General features: G+C 42.7%; 1 protein-coding gene across 1 annotated transcript in view; it reads left to right on the top strand.

The window, feature by feature from the left end:
- The first annotated feature begins 528 nt into the window (after positions 1-528).
- The window catches only part of FAM171B (family with sequence similarity 171 member B), a 29,237-nt gene continuing 11,625 nt past the window's right edge, over positions 529-18,140 (top strand). Inside the window, exons 1-2 of the mRNA XM_027887804.1 lie at positions 529-589; positions 633-1,130. Of these exons, the coding sequence (XP_027743605.1) occupies positions 529-589; positions 633-1,130 (559 nt within the window). The remainder of the gene's footprint in view (positions 590-632; positions 1,131-18,140) is intronic.

Genomic DNA, 18,140 nt, shown 5'->3' with positions numbered 1-18,140 from the left:
ATCATAACCATATTTGTGTCTCCTCAAACTTTGATTCTCCGCACAGGCATCTCTGCACCTTACTTAGATGTTTACTCCCGTTAACAGTCCTGATGTCAAACATTGCACATATCTTAGGATAACGAATGCACGTGGGTAAAATCGGAGTGGGGGGATATTCCTGAATGCGAGTCCAGAGAAGGGCAACGAAGCTGGGGAAGGGTGTGGAGTACAGGTGTGATGAGGAGCGGCTGAGGGAGCTGGGGGTGTTTCGCCTGGGGAAAAGGAGCTCAAGTGGGACCTCGTCACTCTCTAAAGTACCTGACAGGAGGGTGTAGCCAGGTGAGCATCGGGCTCTGCTCACAGGAGACAGGACGAGAGGACACAGTCTAACGCTGCGCCAGGGCAGGTTTAAGTTGGACATTAGAAGAAATTTCTTCACGGAAAGGGTGATTAAACACTGGAACGGACTGCCCAGGGAGGTGGAAGAGTCACCGCCGCTGAAGGTGTTTAAGGAAAGACTGGACATGGCACTCAGTGGTTGACAAGATGGTGGTCAGTCCCAGTTTGAACTTCCTGATCTCGAGGGTCTTTCCCGACCTGACAGATCGTATGATCCTGAGAACCTGGGGTTATGTGACCGCCGGCGCCAGAGCAGGGGCGCTTTCCGAGCTGCCACGTGGCAGCGCCGGCCCCGCAACGCGTCCTGTCCGCCCAGGGGCTGCACCCGCGCCTCGCTCCGGGCAAGGAGCGCCGGGCCCGCTGCGAACGCTGCCGCTTCCCGGAAGACGAGCACGACGGGGGTGATTTTCCCAGCAACGCGGACTCCCCTCCCCGGCCCTCCCCTGCTCTCAGCGGCCCCGCCCGCCTCGGGCCCCGCCCCGGCACGTCCGTGGGCGGGCGGCGCCGCCGCCGCCGCAGTGCCGGTGCCGCGGCCGCCGGAGCTGCGGGAGCCGTCGGCCTCCCGCAATATGCCTCCGCTGCCCGCGGGCTGCTCGCCATGCCGGGCCCCTGCGGGCGCCTCTCCCCGCTCCTCCCGGCGTTGATGCTGCTGCTGCTGACGGGGCGGCCTCCCCCCGCCGCCGCCGCCGCCCCCCGCCTGCAGCAGCAGCGGGCGGCGCTGCCCGGGGGCGCCCCCGCCGCCGCCTCAGGTACCGACCCCCTGCCCTCCGTGCCGCCCTCCCCGAGCACAGTGGCGCTGCTCTCCCCGCTCGCCCCTGGAACCGGCGGCCGTGGGCCGGGCCGGGCCGGGGGCGGGCGGCGGTCCCGCACCCCGGAGTGAACCGCTGGGGGTGAATGGAACGGGACCCGTCCTCGCTGCCGCCACGCTGGGATGGGGGGTGGCCGGGAGTGGCCCTGGCGACCGGGCAGTGCTCTGGATGGGGTTGCGCCCCCGGGCGCCGGGAGAGTGACCTCGAGTGGTGGGGCGCCAGGGATTCCTGTTGGCTCGCGGTAGTCACCACAGCAAGGTGTCTGTGTATATATATATATATATAGTATTCATATATTTGTTTCTATATTTATATCACTGGGGAAAAAAAATAAACCAACTCATACGTGTGCAAGCCAGTCTCGAGCCTGTCAAGTGAGCGATGGGGCTGGTGAGCTCATTAGTTTTTTGCATCCCTTCTGCAGAACGGAGAAATACATCATTTATCGAACAGTATCAAAATGATATGATTATTTCAGTGTTAGGGTTTGGTGATGCGGTCAAATATCTGACTTTATCCCTTTGCAAGAGTAAAGCAAGTGATAAGGTGTCCGTTCTGTCCCTTGAGTTTAAAAAATATGTGTATATCTTGAAGTTTAGTGGCTCAAATTAGGATAAACCCAGTGTTTTTCTTTTGCCGAAGAATTTCAAGATGGTTTCAGGCATGAATTATTTAAGACCCTTTAACACCAAGGCTGCGTTTGGGCATATCACTAGAGCATGTGTTTCGTTTTTAACATATATGCATGCTTCTCTTTCTGGTTGACTTCAAGAAGGTATAAAATGTGCTTAGCTTTAGGCAGATGGTTAATATTTTGCTGAATTGAAGCCAGTTTGCGAAGCTGCCAAAGTATGTGTGTTAATTAGGAAATATAATCGAAGCTATTAAATTATGGTATTTGCTTGTAATTTATTAAAGATTTAGAACAAGTAACTAGAATATGAACAGGCTTAATTTTTTCCTGATACACTCTTGAAATGCCTTGGTTTGCTTATCGGTTTCTTTCTTGTGTAGGTTTGGGGTTTTTGGGGGGTTTGTTATTTCCTTTCTTTTCCAAACATTTAAACTGTAGAACTTTGAGCTCTTGAAGAACATCTCTGGTCCTGTTTTTCCTTTTGAACTGGTGATTTTTCATTAGTTTGTTTCTTACCATGCTTTTAGTAGAGTACACCATTATTCACCAGCAACCCCCACTTAAAAGGCATTGGCAGCATTTCTGACTTGCACAGTGAACATTTTGCTCATTAAAAATTGAGAAGCAAAAAAAAAAAAAAAAAAAAAAAGAAAGCACAATTTTTGTAATGCAGTGATCCTCTTTGGTTTCAGGTATTGATTTCTTTTCAAGAAGCTCCATTCCAGTATTGCCTCCAGCCCTGGCCCAAGTCTTTGTTAGTGATGCTGTTGGTTTGCTGGGGTTGCTGTTGCAGACCCACATACCTGGTTGCTGCTGCTGCTTTCTTTTATTTGCTTGTTTTGCTTGTTTTTGAGGTCTGAGAGTGCAGAAGTGTCTTGTAGTACACAGCTGTCATGACTGGTCTCAGTTCATGACCGTTAAAAATTATCACTTGAGTTGGCCGTGAGCATTTCTTTATGCTTAAATACATTTAAAGCTTCATTTCACTTGTTGGCTGGATTTCTAAATGACTTTGATTAATTGTTTCTGTTATAAGAATCAAAAAAAAGAAAACCAATCTTTTAAAAAGATTAGCTGATTACTGCTGTTGAAGGTTTTATTATTCTGAAGAAGCTGCTAAGCACCTTTGTCTTTTGTGAGATTTTCTTGCAGTAAAACATGTAAGTAGTTTTTGCTTTATTGACGTTTTTGAACATCTTTTAGAAGAGGAGCCTGACTCCAGGTATATGTATTTAACAGATACGAATGTCTTTTTAAGTGAAATCATCATCTGGTGGCTTACAGCTGTAAGGTAGGCAGGATAAATGGCCTTTCCAGCAGCAGCCTGGCAGCAGGGTAATCCCTAAGGGAAATGCTCTGAAGAGGCCACTCCTGCAGCAGCTGCAGCTCCTGCCCTGGGAACTGCCAGGCACGCAGTGGCTTCTGGAAGTAAGGAGGAGTCTGTCTGATTTTGGATTTAGGCAGTGTGTTTGTGACCCCATTGTTGCTAAAGCAAAGGAGGCTTATCCTCCTGAACTGAGGAAGGTGCAGAGCTAAGGCTGGGAGTTCACAACCTTCTGTCATCTGTTGTGTGTCCCTGTATCGATGTCCCTGTTCTGTCAAAGCTCATTATACCGTTTTACAGATCAATTCCCCCCTGGATTAACTGACTCCTGCCAGTGTCATTATTGTGCTGTCTGAGGAGAGATGCTGAGGTCAGCACAGCTGTGTGTGCCAAGGTTTGGAGTGTACGCTCTTCTCCTGATGTCTCAGTGCAGCAGGGAGAAGGTAGTTTGCACATCACCACTGAGCAGGGCTTTTTGTTCATCTCTTCCTTTTCCCTTAAAAACAACTGCAAACTTACTGTTGCCAAGAGAAATAAATTTTTATGATGAGGCAGAGAACATGTACAAGAGGGACTCGGTTCATGGAGCTACTCTGACTCATGTTCTCTGACAGATACAGGCATTCTTACAGATTTTAAGAAAAAATAATAATAAATTTGGAGATAGAGAGAGAGACAGGCCTGTCTGGGTAGGGTGGTGATTGCTGAAGTGGAGAACATGCCTTGATTCTTCCTTCATCATGGTGAGTTTCTCCATTTTCTGTGTGGCAGTTTAGGAATCTGCACTCTGTGCAGGAGCAGTTGAAGAGAAGTCTCTGGGAGCTTTGAATATTCAACATTAAGGTCAGCAGGCTTGAGCATGGAATTCAGTAAATTATAGTCCTGGCTTTGATCCAGGCAAATCTGGTTTTGTTTTCTGTGTTCCCTTTGTCTTTATTGAGATGCATTTTTAACAGGAGACAAGGGCTGTGTTCTTTAGTGTTCATGGGATATTCTGATGTGGCACATTATTATTCTCTTTATAATATAGATATTGTGCTTTAAACAGAGCAGAGACCACTAATTGAATAAGTATACTTATCTGCATCGGTTCTGTGTCAGGTCTGACATGTACTGAATGAACAAGATGCTTCTGCAAAAAAAAAAAAAAAGAGGCAACTGTGTAAGTGGAAACTGTCACATTACATATAGACAGCACATGGGATGACATACAGTGTCTTAATGATGGAATTTTAAAAAAAAAAAAAAAGTGTTGTTTCTTCAAGTTTCTTTCATATAACTGCATGTTTTGTGCTGGGGGTAGTCCCCTGTACCTTTTGTAATCCCAGCATGAACAAGAAAAGACGTCATGCTATTTGTTGTAGACCATTCCCAATCTGCCTCACATTCCAGAATTAAGGGGGAAATTCAGTTTATTTGTTTGCTTTTGTTTGTTTGGGGGTTTTTTTATATTTTCTTTTAGGCAGATGGATTTGCATAGGATGGGAAGATGAGCTTGGTTGTGTGGGACGAAATTCAAAAGCAGTGGCAGCTAGCAGAGGTGCTGAACAAAGGAGAGGGGAGAATTGGAATTGCTATGTGTGTTTATGGAGTTAGTTCTATTTGTTGAGACAGATGGGATAAATATGTGATTGTTGACAAACTCAGAAGATATGATAGCTTGCTATGTTAGACTGGGTTTGAATTTGAGCAGTAATACATAATAATGCACTTAAAAAACTCCCAAAACACAGTGCAGTGTGACTGACCTGTTTGTCAGTCTACTGACAAAGTACTGGTCCTACTTTTTCCATAATCACTGGATTGGGGATTAGTATGGCAGCAACAAATCCAGTTTTGGCTTGGAACTTTTGCTGCACTCAGCTACCCCAAGAAAAGGAGTGAGGAGTTAAAAACTGTGTGGGAGATCCTTCAGCATTCCAGGAAAGAAGGAGATTCAGTAATTTTCATGGCTGAGTGATTATGTAGGATACAGTTGCTGCTCGAGAAGTCAGGGCTGTCTAACTAGGGGCTTCTGGTCACAAATGGCATTGTTTGACACAACCTTCTCATCCTGTGGATTTGGGCATATAATTGATGTCAGAGAAAAAGTTTATATTCAAGTTAGAAGTGTGACATACACACCCCAGCAAAATGGTTTAGTGCAAGCAGTTAACTCCACCTATGGAAACAAGCTCAAAAAATGTCCTTTGGTTTGCTGTTCAGTTTTCCCAGGATTCTCAGCCTCTTTACAGTAGTGTTTTTTTCAGCTAGGTGAGGAAGAATGCAACACTTACACTTGTCCTGATTTATTGGAGCCTGTGTGTCTTAGCTTTCTGTGCTGATCTAAGACTTAGCAATGCAAGAAGAGGAGGAGTTTAGGGTTTTCCATGGTAAAACACACATGGAAAAAAAAAAAAAGAAAAAAGCACTATAAAGAGCTGAGAGACAAGGCCAGACAGTGCCAGTGTTTGAGCTCTCACTGAAACAGGCCCCAGGGTTACCTGGTGAGAAGGGGCAGGGGGGAAGTGAGGAATGATGGCAGGAAGCTCTCTATTGCAAGGTGGCAGTTTTTGTGGCTCTTGTTTGTTTTGCTGAAGTTTCCTTACTTCTTGTTGATGTGTTGGCAGAGAGTACATCATCAAAGGCAAATTGCTATGGAGAAACATCCACAGAATTGCTGTCAGGCTGAGAAAAAGGCAGGTGTAGGAATTGGAATGCAGCTGCTATCTGGGTCACTGGGGATCTGTAGCATGCTGTCTCTGTGAAGTAGCTCAGGAGATGAAGCCTTTGAAGACAGAGGCAAAGATCTGAGAGGAAAGCTTATTCAAAATAAACTTAATTTTTGACACGTCAAACTTGGAAAAGCGGTGCAGGTTACTTTGTTGTCTTGAAAGTTGCATAGTTTTATGCTGCTGTATCCTTTAATGAGTGGGGATTCAAGGCACAGAGCAAACAAGCCCTCTTGATTACTCCTGCTAGGTTTAATTCCTATTTCGTGGATCTTGCATCTGGTGTGCTGTGGGAGCACCCAGGTCCTGTGATCGACAATTTCCATCGCCCCATAGGAGCTGGTGTGCTTTTGAGCAAGTCTTTTGTGTTCAGCAGGATGAAAAACTCCCAGATGTAGCTGCTCCTGTCTAATCCTTGCTTGCCAGAGGTGTTCCAGCACCCTTCCTGCGATCTCCCAAAGTGTCGCCTTCCACACACGTCCATGAGAAGTTGCGTTCAACAGGTTTGAAGGCAGCTCTTACAGTTCTTGCTCTGCTTTCCTGGCGCTAATAGTGTAGTAGAGAAAATGTGAGGTCTGAAAGCATCCCGTGAGAGCTGCTGGGGTTGGCAGGAGTGGTGTTCTTGCCTGTCTGTGGCTGCACAAGGCTCACTGAGTGAATCCTTATTCTCTCCCCTTGATTTCTTGTCCTTCCCTGAGGTTGATTAAGCTTCCTCATGTGGACTCGAAGGGAGTCTCTGCTGTCTGCAAGAAGTCAGACTTCTGGGCACAGTTGTCACAATGTGGAAATGAGACAGCTGAAGGAGATTGATTACAGGGTCAGTTCCTCCTGCTGGACTTCCCACATGACTAGCATTCTGTGTTTACTGTTAATAGTGCCAGGGACCTGAGACAGTGCAATCCTACCAGTGGAAGAGGCAAGAGGTGGCCTCTCATTGAGATTACATGGAAATGAATTATGGCTTCTGGTGGGCTTTACCTTCTGATTTTCCTAGTCCCACTTGGAAAACTCTGATTGTTTTGGTGTGGGTCTTACCTGAGCTACTGGCAGCTCTACAAGGTGAAGCTGCACATGGGACCACAGAGCTGTGGTGGGGAGTGTCGGGGTTCTGTGTGTGTGTCCGACATCATGCAGTGCTTGTGGATGTGAGTGTCAGGCACTTATTGAGTCGTGTGCATCAGGAGGTCATGAAGCAGCAAGATACTGAGAATCCCAGAGCCACTTCAGCATGGTCTGGTTGAAAGGCACTACACCCAGGAGCCCCCTGAGGGCTGTGTGATGCCATTCCATTAACGAGGGCTTCAGCCTGTGCCACTGGGGGTTTGCTTGAGTGCTTTTACCAAACACAGGGTGGGTGCGGTCAGATCACCTGGAGCACCGACCCTTTACCGTGCAGCTTGTCTGGGACTGAAGAGCTGAATTTAGATGTTGGGTTTTTTTGGTTGTTTGGCTGGAGGGAATATCAGGAGCATTCTAGTCCAACCTGCTCAAAGCAGGGTTGGCACTGAGTTCAGACCTGGGAGCTCTTTCCTGTCAGGCCATGAAAGGCTTCAAGATTAGAGAACCTCTCTGGGCAACCATTCCAATGGTTGTTTATTCTTAGAGAGAAAAAGAAATTCCCTCATGTCCTCTCAGATCATTCCCTGCAGATTTTTACTGTTGCCTTTCATTACCGTGTCCTGCATTTCCACAGAGAACTTGGCCTTCTCTTCTTGGTCAGCTCCTGGGCAGTGGAAGGTTGTTGTTTGGGTCCTCCTGTGCTCGTGTCTTTCGTGTAAATTAGAAGGAAGTGAATTACATCCTCTGCTGCAGATTTGAGGCTGTTTTTATAAATATGGTGCATGCAGTTGGCTCAGTCTGTTGAAATAGCTACAAGTGTGTAGCGTGGTCATGAAATTTGGCAAGATGCCAAATTTATTTATTATGAAAAACTCTACATGGGCAAGGCTCCCAAACGAAACTGGTTGGAATGTGCTCATGGAAGATATTTTCTGTGAGGTGGCAAATCTGGTCAATCATTTGCCTGTGCTAATGGGAACCTAAATGGAGAAAAGGCCAGTGGTGGCAAGATATTTGAAAAAATAGGCCGTTTTGCTGGGATGAATAAGGAGGTGCTTGCCCCCTCCAACTATTACAGACTCTAGTGGAATTATAAAGAGTTTTTTCATGTAATTGTGGAAAATATATTTCCTGTGTTTGGAAGTGTATTTCATTAAGTCAATAAAGAGGAGAAATTAATGGGTTTATGTTGGGTACATGCAGGAGATCAGCGGAGTGTGTTTTTGAACAATAAAACCTGTTAATAGTGTGAATTAGGCCTTGTGATAAATATCACAGGAACTTATTCCATTTTTTTTGTGAGAGCAGGGGAGAAAACTTAATCTCTACTGCAGCCCAATGAGAGTTTCTTTGGATTATGGACCACTGATGTTGAGAAAATCCTCTAGTTAAATTGAATGTAATTGAGACCCAGCGAAACATTTGTGAGATCCTGCACAGTTTTGGTGCAGTGTTGGGCAAAAGAGTCTGTCGTGGCTGTTTGCCTTTTGATTAGTTGTCAGGTTTCTTTTCCCACCATCTGTGGTTTTGTTTTTGGGTTTTTTTTTCCTAAGCACAGTGTAGAAAACCTGCCCGTTCTGTCTGTGCTGGATTCTTCAGTGTGTCATGGAACAGAACGTCTCAGAAACACTGAAGTGGATTTGTTTCCCCCTGGGTCCAGTTGGCACAATATCAGAGGTGCTGAATGAATCTTGAGTATTTGTGGGCAAGGCAAAAGTGTTTACTGTCCTGCTTTTAGTCTCGGTGTCAATAAAACCGTTTTTGTCATCCCAGAAAGGTTTCCATGGTGCTAAGTTGTTTTCCAATTACTTCCCGACAGGACTTCGGGCTGCTTGCTGAGAAGGGACTTGTGTGTCTGTGTTGGTGGTGCTTGTGCTGGAGACAACACAGCTGGTGGGCAGCATGTTCATCCATAACAGCTGTCCTTTAGCTGGATCCTGGAGCACTTTACGTAGTGCTGAGCTGCAGGCAGGCGATAAATGAATCATTAATATGTTCATATTGACCTTTACCTGGATGGCACCCGTGTGGGCAGAGGAGTTCTATTATCATGCTGCAGTCTTGATTCGATTGTTTTGCTTTATCCTGTGATTCGATTTGACAGAACTTTTCTCTTTTTTTCCTTTTTTAAAACCTCTTTTTACGGCATCTGAGGAATTTTACTCCTTTCCAATTAGTGGGAATCTGCAACGGGTTTTCTAATACCTGACGTCACATTTATTAATTTTGTGCTTTTTGATCTCCGTGAAACCCAACTTCAGTGAAAATTTACACATGAAAGAGGCTGCAGCTTTGCTGGGTGCTCGTTTTGTTTTGCAATAAGGATTTCCTAACCAATGCCTTAAAAAAAAAACCCCGTCCCCCATGTACAGGGCTAAACTTAGGACATGTTATCCTGCAAACTTTGATTTCTGTTTTCTCCCTCTGTGTCTCTACAAATGGCCTTCCTTCAAGGGGTTCACTTTTTCCTAGAAGTGAAAGATAGGCTTTGCTGGGATGTTGCAAATACCTTTCTTTAAGCTGGAATGTGAGATTTTGCAGCTTTGGGAGGGGGAAAAAGTATTTTCAGCCAGGAACAGTGATCACTGTAAATGAACTCCTGAATGTGTTACTGTAAATGAACTCCTGAATGCAGCAGTTTTCCTTTGTGATTAGTGGGTAACGTGGGCTAATGCTTGAATTACTGGTTGATGGGTTGTATCAGGCCACAGAGTTTATAGACACAGATCTGCCTTAGGGTTTCACAGCATTAAATGTTATATTTTAACAGGGTATTGGTTTCTTTTTTCCCTGTCATCTTTTTTTACCTTATTCTGCCAAATTAAGGAGGTGTTTAAAGTTGCACAGGGTTGTTGGTTTTGGTTTTGTTTTGTTTTTTTTTTTTCCAGCTAATTCCTCTTACTTTAGAATTCCACAAGACAAATCCTGTGCCTAACCCATTAGGATAAAAAAAAAAACCAAAAGATGATTCATGCTACAAGGATACTGGAATATCCTTCCTGTCCAAGTATATTGACCATTAAAGGGTAGGTTTGACAAATCATTAAAAATTCTCTATAAGAAATAGTCTCATTTTGTCAAGGAGATGATGCTGAATGATTTATTTCTTCTACTTAAATAATAAAGGTTTAATTGAAGAGTTGCCTTCATAAGGCACTTGCTCATTTTTCTTGAAGTATATAATATAGTGGGGGTATTTAAAATAGCATATTTAAAAGAGAGTATTATGCAAGATTTTAATTTTCCCCTTCTGTACTTTTTTCCCCAATGCTCTGTAACAAAGTGTGAATTTTTAGTGTTCTTTCTTTTTCATGCCCTCGACTGATGCAAGGTAAAATGATACTGGTAGTCATTTAACAACATGAAAGAGCAGCATTACAGGTTTAGTATTAGCTGGTGGAGTAAACTGAAATGAAAAAAAATAATCTTATAATGGCCTCTGAAATGCCTGGGGAAAGCTGTTCTATTTTCTAGGCCTCAGGAGCTCTTAGTAGTATTTACTTGCTCATTTAAGTCTCTTTCACTTGCAAATTCATCTTAATTTGAAATAAGTTTTAGATAAGATTTTCTTTTGTTGTGTAATACTGATAATTTATCCCACTTATCTAGAATGGCAGGCTGTTTAAACCCCTAAATAAGTGAAGCAGCATTTCATCTTGTCTGCTGCCTGTCTCTCTTGCCCCAGGAAGGTGAATTTCAGCTTCAGTCTTCCACAGTAACCACAGCTCTGAGAACCAGGCTGGCTGACTCAACAGCACAGCAGCAAATGGAAATGCAAAGTTGCTATGGTAATTGTAATTCTCAGAGGTTTATTGTGCCCTGCCGGTTCTGTCTTGGGTGGTGAAACAGGCTGATTTTAACGTGTCAGCTGAAGGAAAAAAGGCATCTAATGGTGAAAAAAGCATCTTCCAGCTACTTACCAAACAAGTACCTCACAGCAGGTACATGTTAAGCACTTAAAAATATCCCAGATGATTCTTTCTCATGGCACATGCGTGGCATAGAGCACTAAAGGAACACACAGGACAAAACCAAAATATCCCATCTAACCTTCACAGCCGCTTTCACGTCCGAATTTCATAGCTCCTGCTTAGGTAGCCCTTAAAAGTTTGTAAAGGGCAATCAATGCCCGTTTTCTTTCTGTTTAACACCTCTCACTCAGAGCACTTGGAAGTGCTCCGGGGGTGTGTTCCCAGTTGATAGGTGAGCGAGTTCTTAGCAGTGGTGGATTAGCCTGCTGACATTCTTGAGTGGTTCTTACAAGTGTGATCACTCGGGAAAGTTGTTTATTGATTGCACAGCAGTAATAGTGAAGGATACAGCCTGTGATGATCTGCTTTATTTTTATTGATTTTTCTGGACCTTAATTTTGTCAATTTTGGTTCCTGTCAGTGTCTGTGGTGTGATTATTGTGCTTACTCAGTTTCTTCATGCATCTGGTGGGAAATCCTGGTTGGCAGTGTAACCACTTCTAGTGGCAGTACCCCGCTGTTGGTCATGGAAGAGGGTTGTTTTCATTTCCTGATTTAAATAACTCATTAAATCGGTCCATTCCTGTATACAGCACATCTTCAGGCTGAAAAAGCCAGAATGTTAATTTGCTTATGCAGCAGTACAGATGTTGAACTCTGAGGCCATCCAGATCCTAAAATAATCTAAATGCAGGAAAATAATTGACAACATTATGAATTTGCTTTTTTTTTTTTTTTTTTTTTTTTTTTTTTTTTTTTTTTTTTTTTTTTTTTTTTTTTTTTTTTTTTTTTTTTTTTTTTTAAATGTGGTAATTTTTTTTTTTTTAATGTGACCTCAGGGTAGTGCTGCTGGTGTGTCGTGGAATGAGGTAGGTGGGATGCAGTGCAGTGTCTGTTGGAAAGCACTGGGAGTGTCTGAAATCTCTCGTCTCTGAAGAATCAGCTTACAGGAGGCAAAGATCACATGGAAATGTGAAAGCTCGGCTTTGCCAGTGTTGAATGTTGGCCATATTTAGTCCTGATTAAATTTAGTCTTTCTTTTAAGTGACTTCTGAGTTGGGAGGAACCGATTCCAAAAGCTGTGGGGAGAACAGTTTATTGATTTACACCCACAAAATGACTGATGGAAATTATTTCAGTACTAATGAAGCATAAATTAATATTTCTCAACTAAGATTTGAGAACAAGATTTCTATTAAGATTTTTTTTGTCATTTCCTTTACCTCCCTCTTTGAAAAAAAATGAACATCCTGTTCCTCTTGTTATTTGCTTAAGGTTTGTGTTTATATATGCACACATACATACACACAATGTAACCCCCTGAAATGTGTTGGTATAAAAAGAAAATAATTGTTCTGTTTAAGTGAAAGAAAACAATTTTCAGCTGGAGTGGAACAAGGTTGTTCGAAGCAAATAAATTCAATTAGCAACATGGTTTTGTTCTGTAAAAGCATCAGTAAAAATTCAGTGTTATTTCTATGTAAAGAAATGGTGCCAAGTGTATAAATGCTTTTGCTGGGAAAGAAATCCTACAAGGTATGACTGAGAAAAACAGTTTCTTTTGTGTGTTGGGTTTTATTCTGTCTTGATTTATTTCTCCTTACTACCAAAACCCCTTTTAAAAAGGGAAAGCAGCCTTGTTCTTATCTGTAAAATAAATTAACACTTGCTCCAGTATGTCAGTAGATGGTCAGCTTTCTCCACGCTGTGTGATACAGTTTTATTATAACATGAACCTGGATTTTGGGTCTGTTTTGAACAAAATCAATAATTAGTCTTTGACCTACTAATTTGCTTAGAACCTTGAAGTTTCCTCTGGATCATGTGCTAACTTGCTAGAGGCAATCCCCTGCAGTTTTCCACTCTGCTGGATTAGAAGTGTCCCTTCATCCTGAAGGGTTTGATTCAATGCATTTTGTTTCATGTAATGTATTTATCACTCTTTTTAGTTTGAGGCTTGCAAAAAAAAAAAGATTTAAAAAAACCCTCAAAAAACCAAAACCCTCATCTTTAGACAAGTATTGGTCTTTCTTCATGATCAGATGCTTGAGGACTGGCACTGTGGTCTGTGTGTGCCTGTCACAGCCTATGGGAGTGAAGTGAGAAAGTGATTATGTCAAATAATGCTTTATTTGAAGCAAACATAACAAAAAAAGTGTTTGAAAACCTCACAGAGTTAGAATTGTTTGTTTGTTTGTTTGTTTTCCCAGCAAAAGCTCATCAGAGTAGCCATAAGGGTGACAAATCCCTGGTGTAAGTAACTGTGTTCAGATTTTGTCTTAATTTCTAATCTGTTACAGTTTCTCTTGACTATAAAGTGCCTGCTTGCTGGAGACACCTGGATCTGACTGCACTGGGTTAAACTGTCTCCTGTAAAACAATTGTAACAGCCTTTCTCTGTGCAAAAGGCACTGCTTGTCCCCTCAGGACGCAGCCTTAGCACCTTCCTAATTGAGATTTTGCTGATGGCTTCTGTGGAAATTGGACCAGAAATAGGGCAGTTGGGAATACTGTGGTGTCCTACTTTCCCAGACCCTGTTTTGCTGCTTTGTCCGTGGAAATTGGTGATATGTTCTGTGTCACTGAAAAAAAATTTTCGGCAAAGCTCTTCTTTTAAAACATTGTAATGCAAAATCAAACGTTAGGATGTATATTTAAGGGGATGCAGAGCCACACAGAACTACACTGTAAGGGTTGTGTGGGTTGGTAGTTCATAAAGAAATGCAGCAAGTGCTGATTAGCTCTGGGCTCCAGTTTATTGAACATTTAATTTTTTTTACCACACCTTTGCATCGTCTAAAAGCAGTTTGCTGTAATCTCTGTGGTTGAACACTATTGACCAGCACCCCTGACACGTGGTAGTAAAACATCAATACCTTCTCTCCAGAGTGCGTTTCAAGGAGCAGCTCATACTTGCTTTAAAATTAGAGCCTTGATGCTGCCATTTTGCCTAAAGGTCAACCTAATCAAGGGCAGTTTTTAGCTATTGTTACCACTGGGTCTGTCCTTATGCACCCCTGTGACTTACCAGTCACTGTGGGGTTGGAGTTGGTTCCCTGGATGGAATGTTTTGACTCCCAGAGTTTTTCTGGAGAGGGCTGGTACAAATTTAACCTTCTGCTAAGTGCAAGAATGAAACTCTGCCAGCTTTGAAGTGTTTTCTTCTTGCAGCCAGATAGAATGATGATATTTATATTATATTTATATCCCAAGTGTGTGTTGTTCTTATCTGAACCTACGGTTCTCTTTCCCCAAGAAATTGATTTTTACAGCTGGGTAAGTATTTCCTGAATTTCCCCAGACCTTCTGTGAACAGTGTGAGGTTCTTTATTTCTTAGTTCAGTCATAGGTTGTTGAAAATAAAATAGGTAAATTGTATTTACGACTAACTAGTAAAGACAAAATTTCACAGGGCAAAACATTTGTGGTGTATTTTTTTATCTTAGTAGTATTCCTGTTCTATTTAATAGAGGAAAAAATATTTTTCTGCCATTTATTTTATGTTATTACTTTGAATCAGAGGAACAGCATATGAACTTTATAAGATCTTTATAAGAAATCACATCGTACATTTTTAAATGAGATATTGAATATCTTCATTTTACAAGGGAAGACTGCATGTGGCTGTGGGGTCATTAATTAGATTTGCAGGTTATTTGATAGCTACAAGAAGCATAATTGAAAACTGGTCAGAGAGCTTACCCTGGTGTCTGACAATATCTGTCACAGCGCAGCCATAAAATAGTTATTGGAGTTTAGGGGTCACCTATTGTGGCATGGTAATGCACTGTGCAAGGCAGGGAAGTCTGCCCTGTGTCAGTGCTTTGGGCACTAATAAAGAACAAAGGTAACTGCAGGCTGAGGGTATGCTGTGCTGAGGAGGGCTGGGGCCAGCATTATATCAGCTCCACAGCATCGTGTATGTGGGTTTGTAATGAGCTGTAAAGGTGTGACAGGCTTTTAGTTTTTCTAGGTATGCTTTTGCAGTTCGTCACTGGCACTACTGTAGTTTTCAGGAAATTTTAGGTGGTAGTGATTGGTTTCTGTGGGCAGGAGGATGGGTTGCTTTTATATGGCCTTTTTTTGTTGTTTGTTTTTACTAAAGCCAGATGTGTGTTGACTGTGTAGTTTATATATTTTGTATGTTCCATTGATTTCCACCTCCCATGGCACTATCCATTGCAGTGCTGCATGTGTAGTAAAACCTGATATTCTTATAACACGTGATTTCTTCTTTACAGATCAGTACACATTTCATACCTGTAATTGTGTAAAGCCCAAAAATATGGTGTTCTGTGGATGTAAAAGATGCCAAAAGCATTGCTCAGTAAGCTGAGACCAAGCAAACTGCCCAGCCCACATTTGCTCTGACTGGTTAGTGGGGAAGTCTGGCAGTGCTGTGTAGGCAGTTTCCATAAAATTTGTGGAAGTGGGTGCCTTTCAGGCAGGGGTTTAAACATCTCTGGGCAAGGGCGAGAGGAACCTCCTCCGAAAGCAGTTACTGCTCAATCCATGAGATAATTGCTCAGTTGTGTAGTTGTCTGGGTGTTTGAGGTGTAGGCTATAGGACCTGCGAGATAAATAGGAAAAGGGACTTTAGGGCTGGGTTGCAGAACGTGTAGGAATTGTTCCAGGCATTGCCCTGTGTGTGTGTGTTCACTGCTGTGTCTCACAATTAATGGCATGTGTAGTTTGGATGTATTGGTGCCTGTAAGGTCTCTGGCCTTGGCTGTGTTAATTAAATTTCACATAAATGGTAGCCAGATGACACACTTATCTGCAAGGAAGAATTAAGAACAAATTACATGGGTTATAAAGGAGATTTTTCACACTGTTATGTCTGTACCCAGCTTGCAGCTCCAAGCAGTTCTTTGGCTCAATTCTGGGATGTGATTTCTGAGTTAGGACAGGGTCAGGGAGCCAAATTCCAGGTGTTACATGTTGTTACTCAAAGAAATGAGGTGTCATTTCAATGGCCAGGACGTTTCTGAAGTAGCTAAACGTGGTGGAAGGCCTTGTTTCCCTTTGTGCATATGGCTGCTGCAGCTGTGTGAATGTTTTCAGCAAAGGTTGTAAATGCTGCAGGAGCTGACATTTCCAGTGGACCTTCCAGGAGAGGAATCTCCTTCCTCTGAGGCAGCACAAATCAAATTAGCGAAGACTGAGTTCTTTCTTCTAATTGTGGGAGTTCTGTCAAATCTGTTTAATATTGAGATACAGCTGACCCGCTTGTGGTTGGCACATGTTAGTGACCAGGAAAAAAAAAAAGCACAAGTTTCATCTATTGTTGAAGTTTTCAGCTTTGGTTTTGTTAAACAGATAAGCTGCATTTTGTGTTTTCTGCAGCTGAAATGGGTTTTTTGGGGGTATATTTTATTGTCATCCAAATATCCAGTGGCAGTCGCTGTCATATTTGAGACTTAAAAGTGTCCTTAAGGACTTGTAAATTAAGATCTTTGCAGATCAGGTGTCACGAGTGTTAATATGACCTTGTTAACTACTCAGCGCCATTAAACGTGTGATAAATTTGCACGTTAAATGCATACAAGCTATGTGAGGGGGTTGGTTTGGGGCTGGAGATTGGAGTAGCATGTGCTCATGTCTCCTGTACTGTTACTGCCGAGGAACGGAAAGATTCAATTCAAACAAAAAAAGTCTTTCCGAAATTATTGCACACAAATTTCGAGCGACTTGCTGGCAGAGCATATTCTGGTTTGATACTAGAAAACCCAGATGATTTGCTCATCTGTGTTACTTTCGGGGGAGGGCACAACTGCCAGCCATCAGCACACTTGCTCTTGTCGGGAGGGCTCTTGTGTCAGCACAAAAGATAAGGCCAAAAGCACCCAGAGCCAGGGATTGAGTCTCCTTTAATCTGTGTCTGAATGTTACTGGGTGTGAAGTGAGCATTTTGCACTCGAGTGACAGTCACACCCAGGTAGCGACTCTGCGCTTCAGTAACCCCCCTCCCCCCCGGGGATTTCAGTCTGCATTTACAGCCGCGCACCTGCGGCTTCCCAGCACCCTTCCAGACACAGCAGCCCTTCTGGGAACCGCTGTGGCCATTCCTGCACCCAGAGGAGAAGGAGGGAATCAAAGCGGAGTGTGGCTAAAAGCAGCCGGTGATATTTGTCACTCGCTAATGAAAACAGCTCAGCTTTCGATGCTTTTACGGTCTGGTTTTTTCCCACCCCAAAGGCTCTAGGAAAGTGAGGGTTTATATGGCTGTACCTGAAGGAGATGAGAGGAAGAAATATTTGTGCACAAAACGCAATTTACTAACAGCTGGAAGAGGACTGTAGCGACTGCTCCCATCCCTGTTTTCCTTCTTTTAGGCTTTTTGTCTGCAGGAAATGGGGAATACACATTAAAAGTAGGAAATGATTGAGAGAAAATAACTTTCTGAATATATTCTAGATTTTAATTTTTCTGTGTCTTAAGCCAAAACTTTTGTTATGATATATGACCAGGCTCTTTTTCTCCTGACTTGATCCCAGCTGTTAAAACACTAGTTTATAATAGGCATTTAACTGGTATTGGTTCCTACTGGCATGAGCTTGAATTTCTTATTTTTTTAAATACCATTTCATGAGATACCCCTGACTTCCAAGTGATTACTGGATAAAAATATTGTGCACAGCCTGTTTTTCCCCTTCAGTAGCCTTTTAAGTAGTCATTGGCCAAAGGCAAATGACCTGTTTTTTAAGCTTTGGAAACCACTGGAACGATGCAAGTATGTGAGGTATCAGATCGATTCCTGGAAGAGCTGTTTAGAAACCATAATTTGCTGACATAACATAATTTTTTTTTTTCAATCATTACGTGATTTGAAACCCCTCTAGCACAGCAATTTAAAGCAATTTTATTATTGAAATATCATGCATAAGGAAAAAATAAGTCCATTGTTCAAAGATTATTGTACATTTTCTGTCAAATACATTTGGGTACCACTGGGATGTTTTTCCTTTTCCTGAAAGTATATATTAATTTGCCCAAGGAAATGTGGATTTTTATATAACACTGTAGAGAATCAATCTGGCACAGCTGGTAAGGTTTTGCTGTGTATGTAATAAATAGTAGTAAATTGAGGCCAGTGGAGCTTTTGCTGTCTACAGGCCATTTTTTGCATTAATATATGGGGTACCCCATGCATAGAATAGACCTAAAGAAATCCTTATTTCAGAGAGGCCTAACTTGGGTGTCTTCACTGCATACTGGGTTTGTTTTTTTGATGGATTGCACTTGGCTTCT

This window comes from Empidonax traillii, unplaced genomic scaffold (assembly GCF_003031625.1).
Source record: "Empidonax traillii isolate 1590-97213 ecotype Southwest subspecies unplaced genomic scaffold, ASM303162v1 scaffold223:size1722714, whole genome shotgun sequence".
In the NCBI taxonomy this organism is placed as follows: domain Eukaryota; kingdom Metazoa; phylum Chordata; class Aves; order Passeriformes; family Tyrannidae; genus Empidonax; species Empidonax traillii.
The sequence above is the reverse complement of the archived record's forward strand: the minus strand, read 5'-3'. Positions and strand labels throughout refer to the sequence as shown.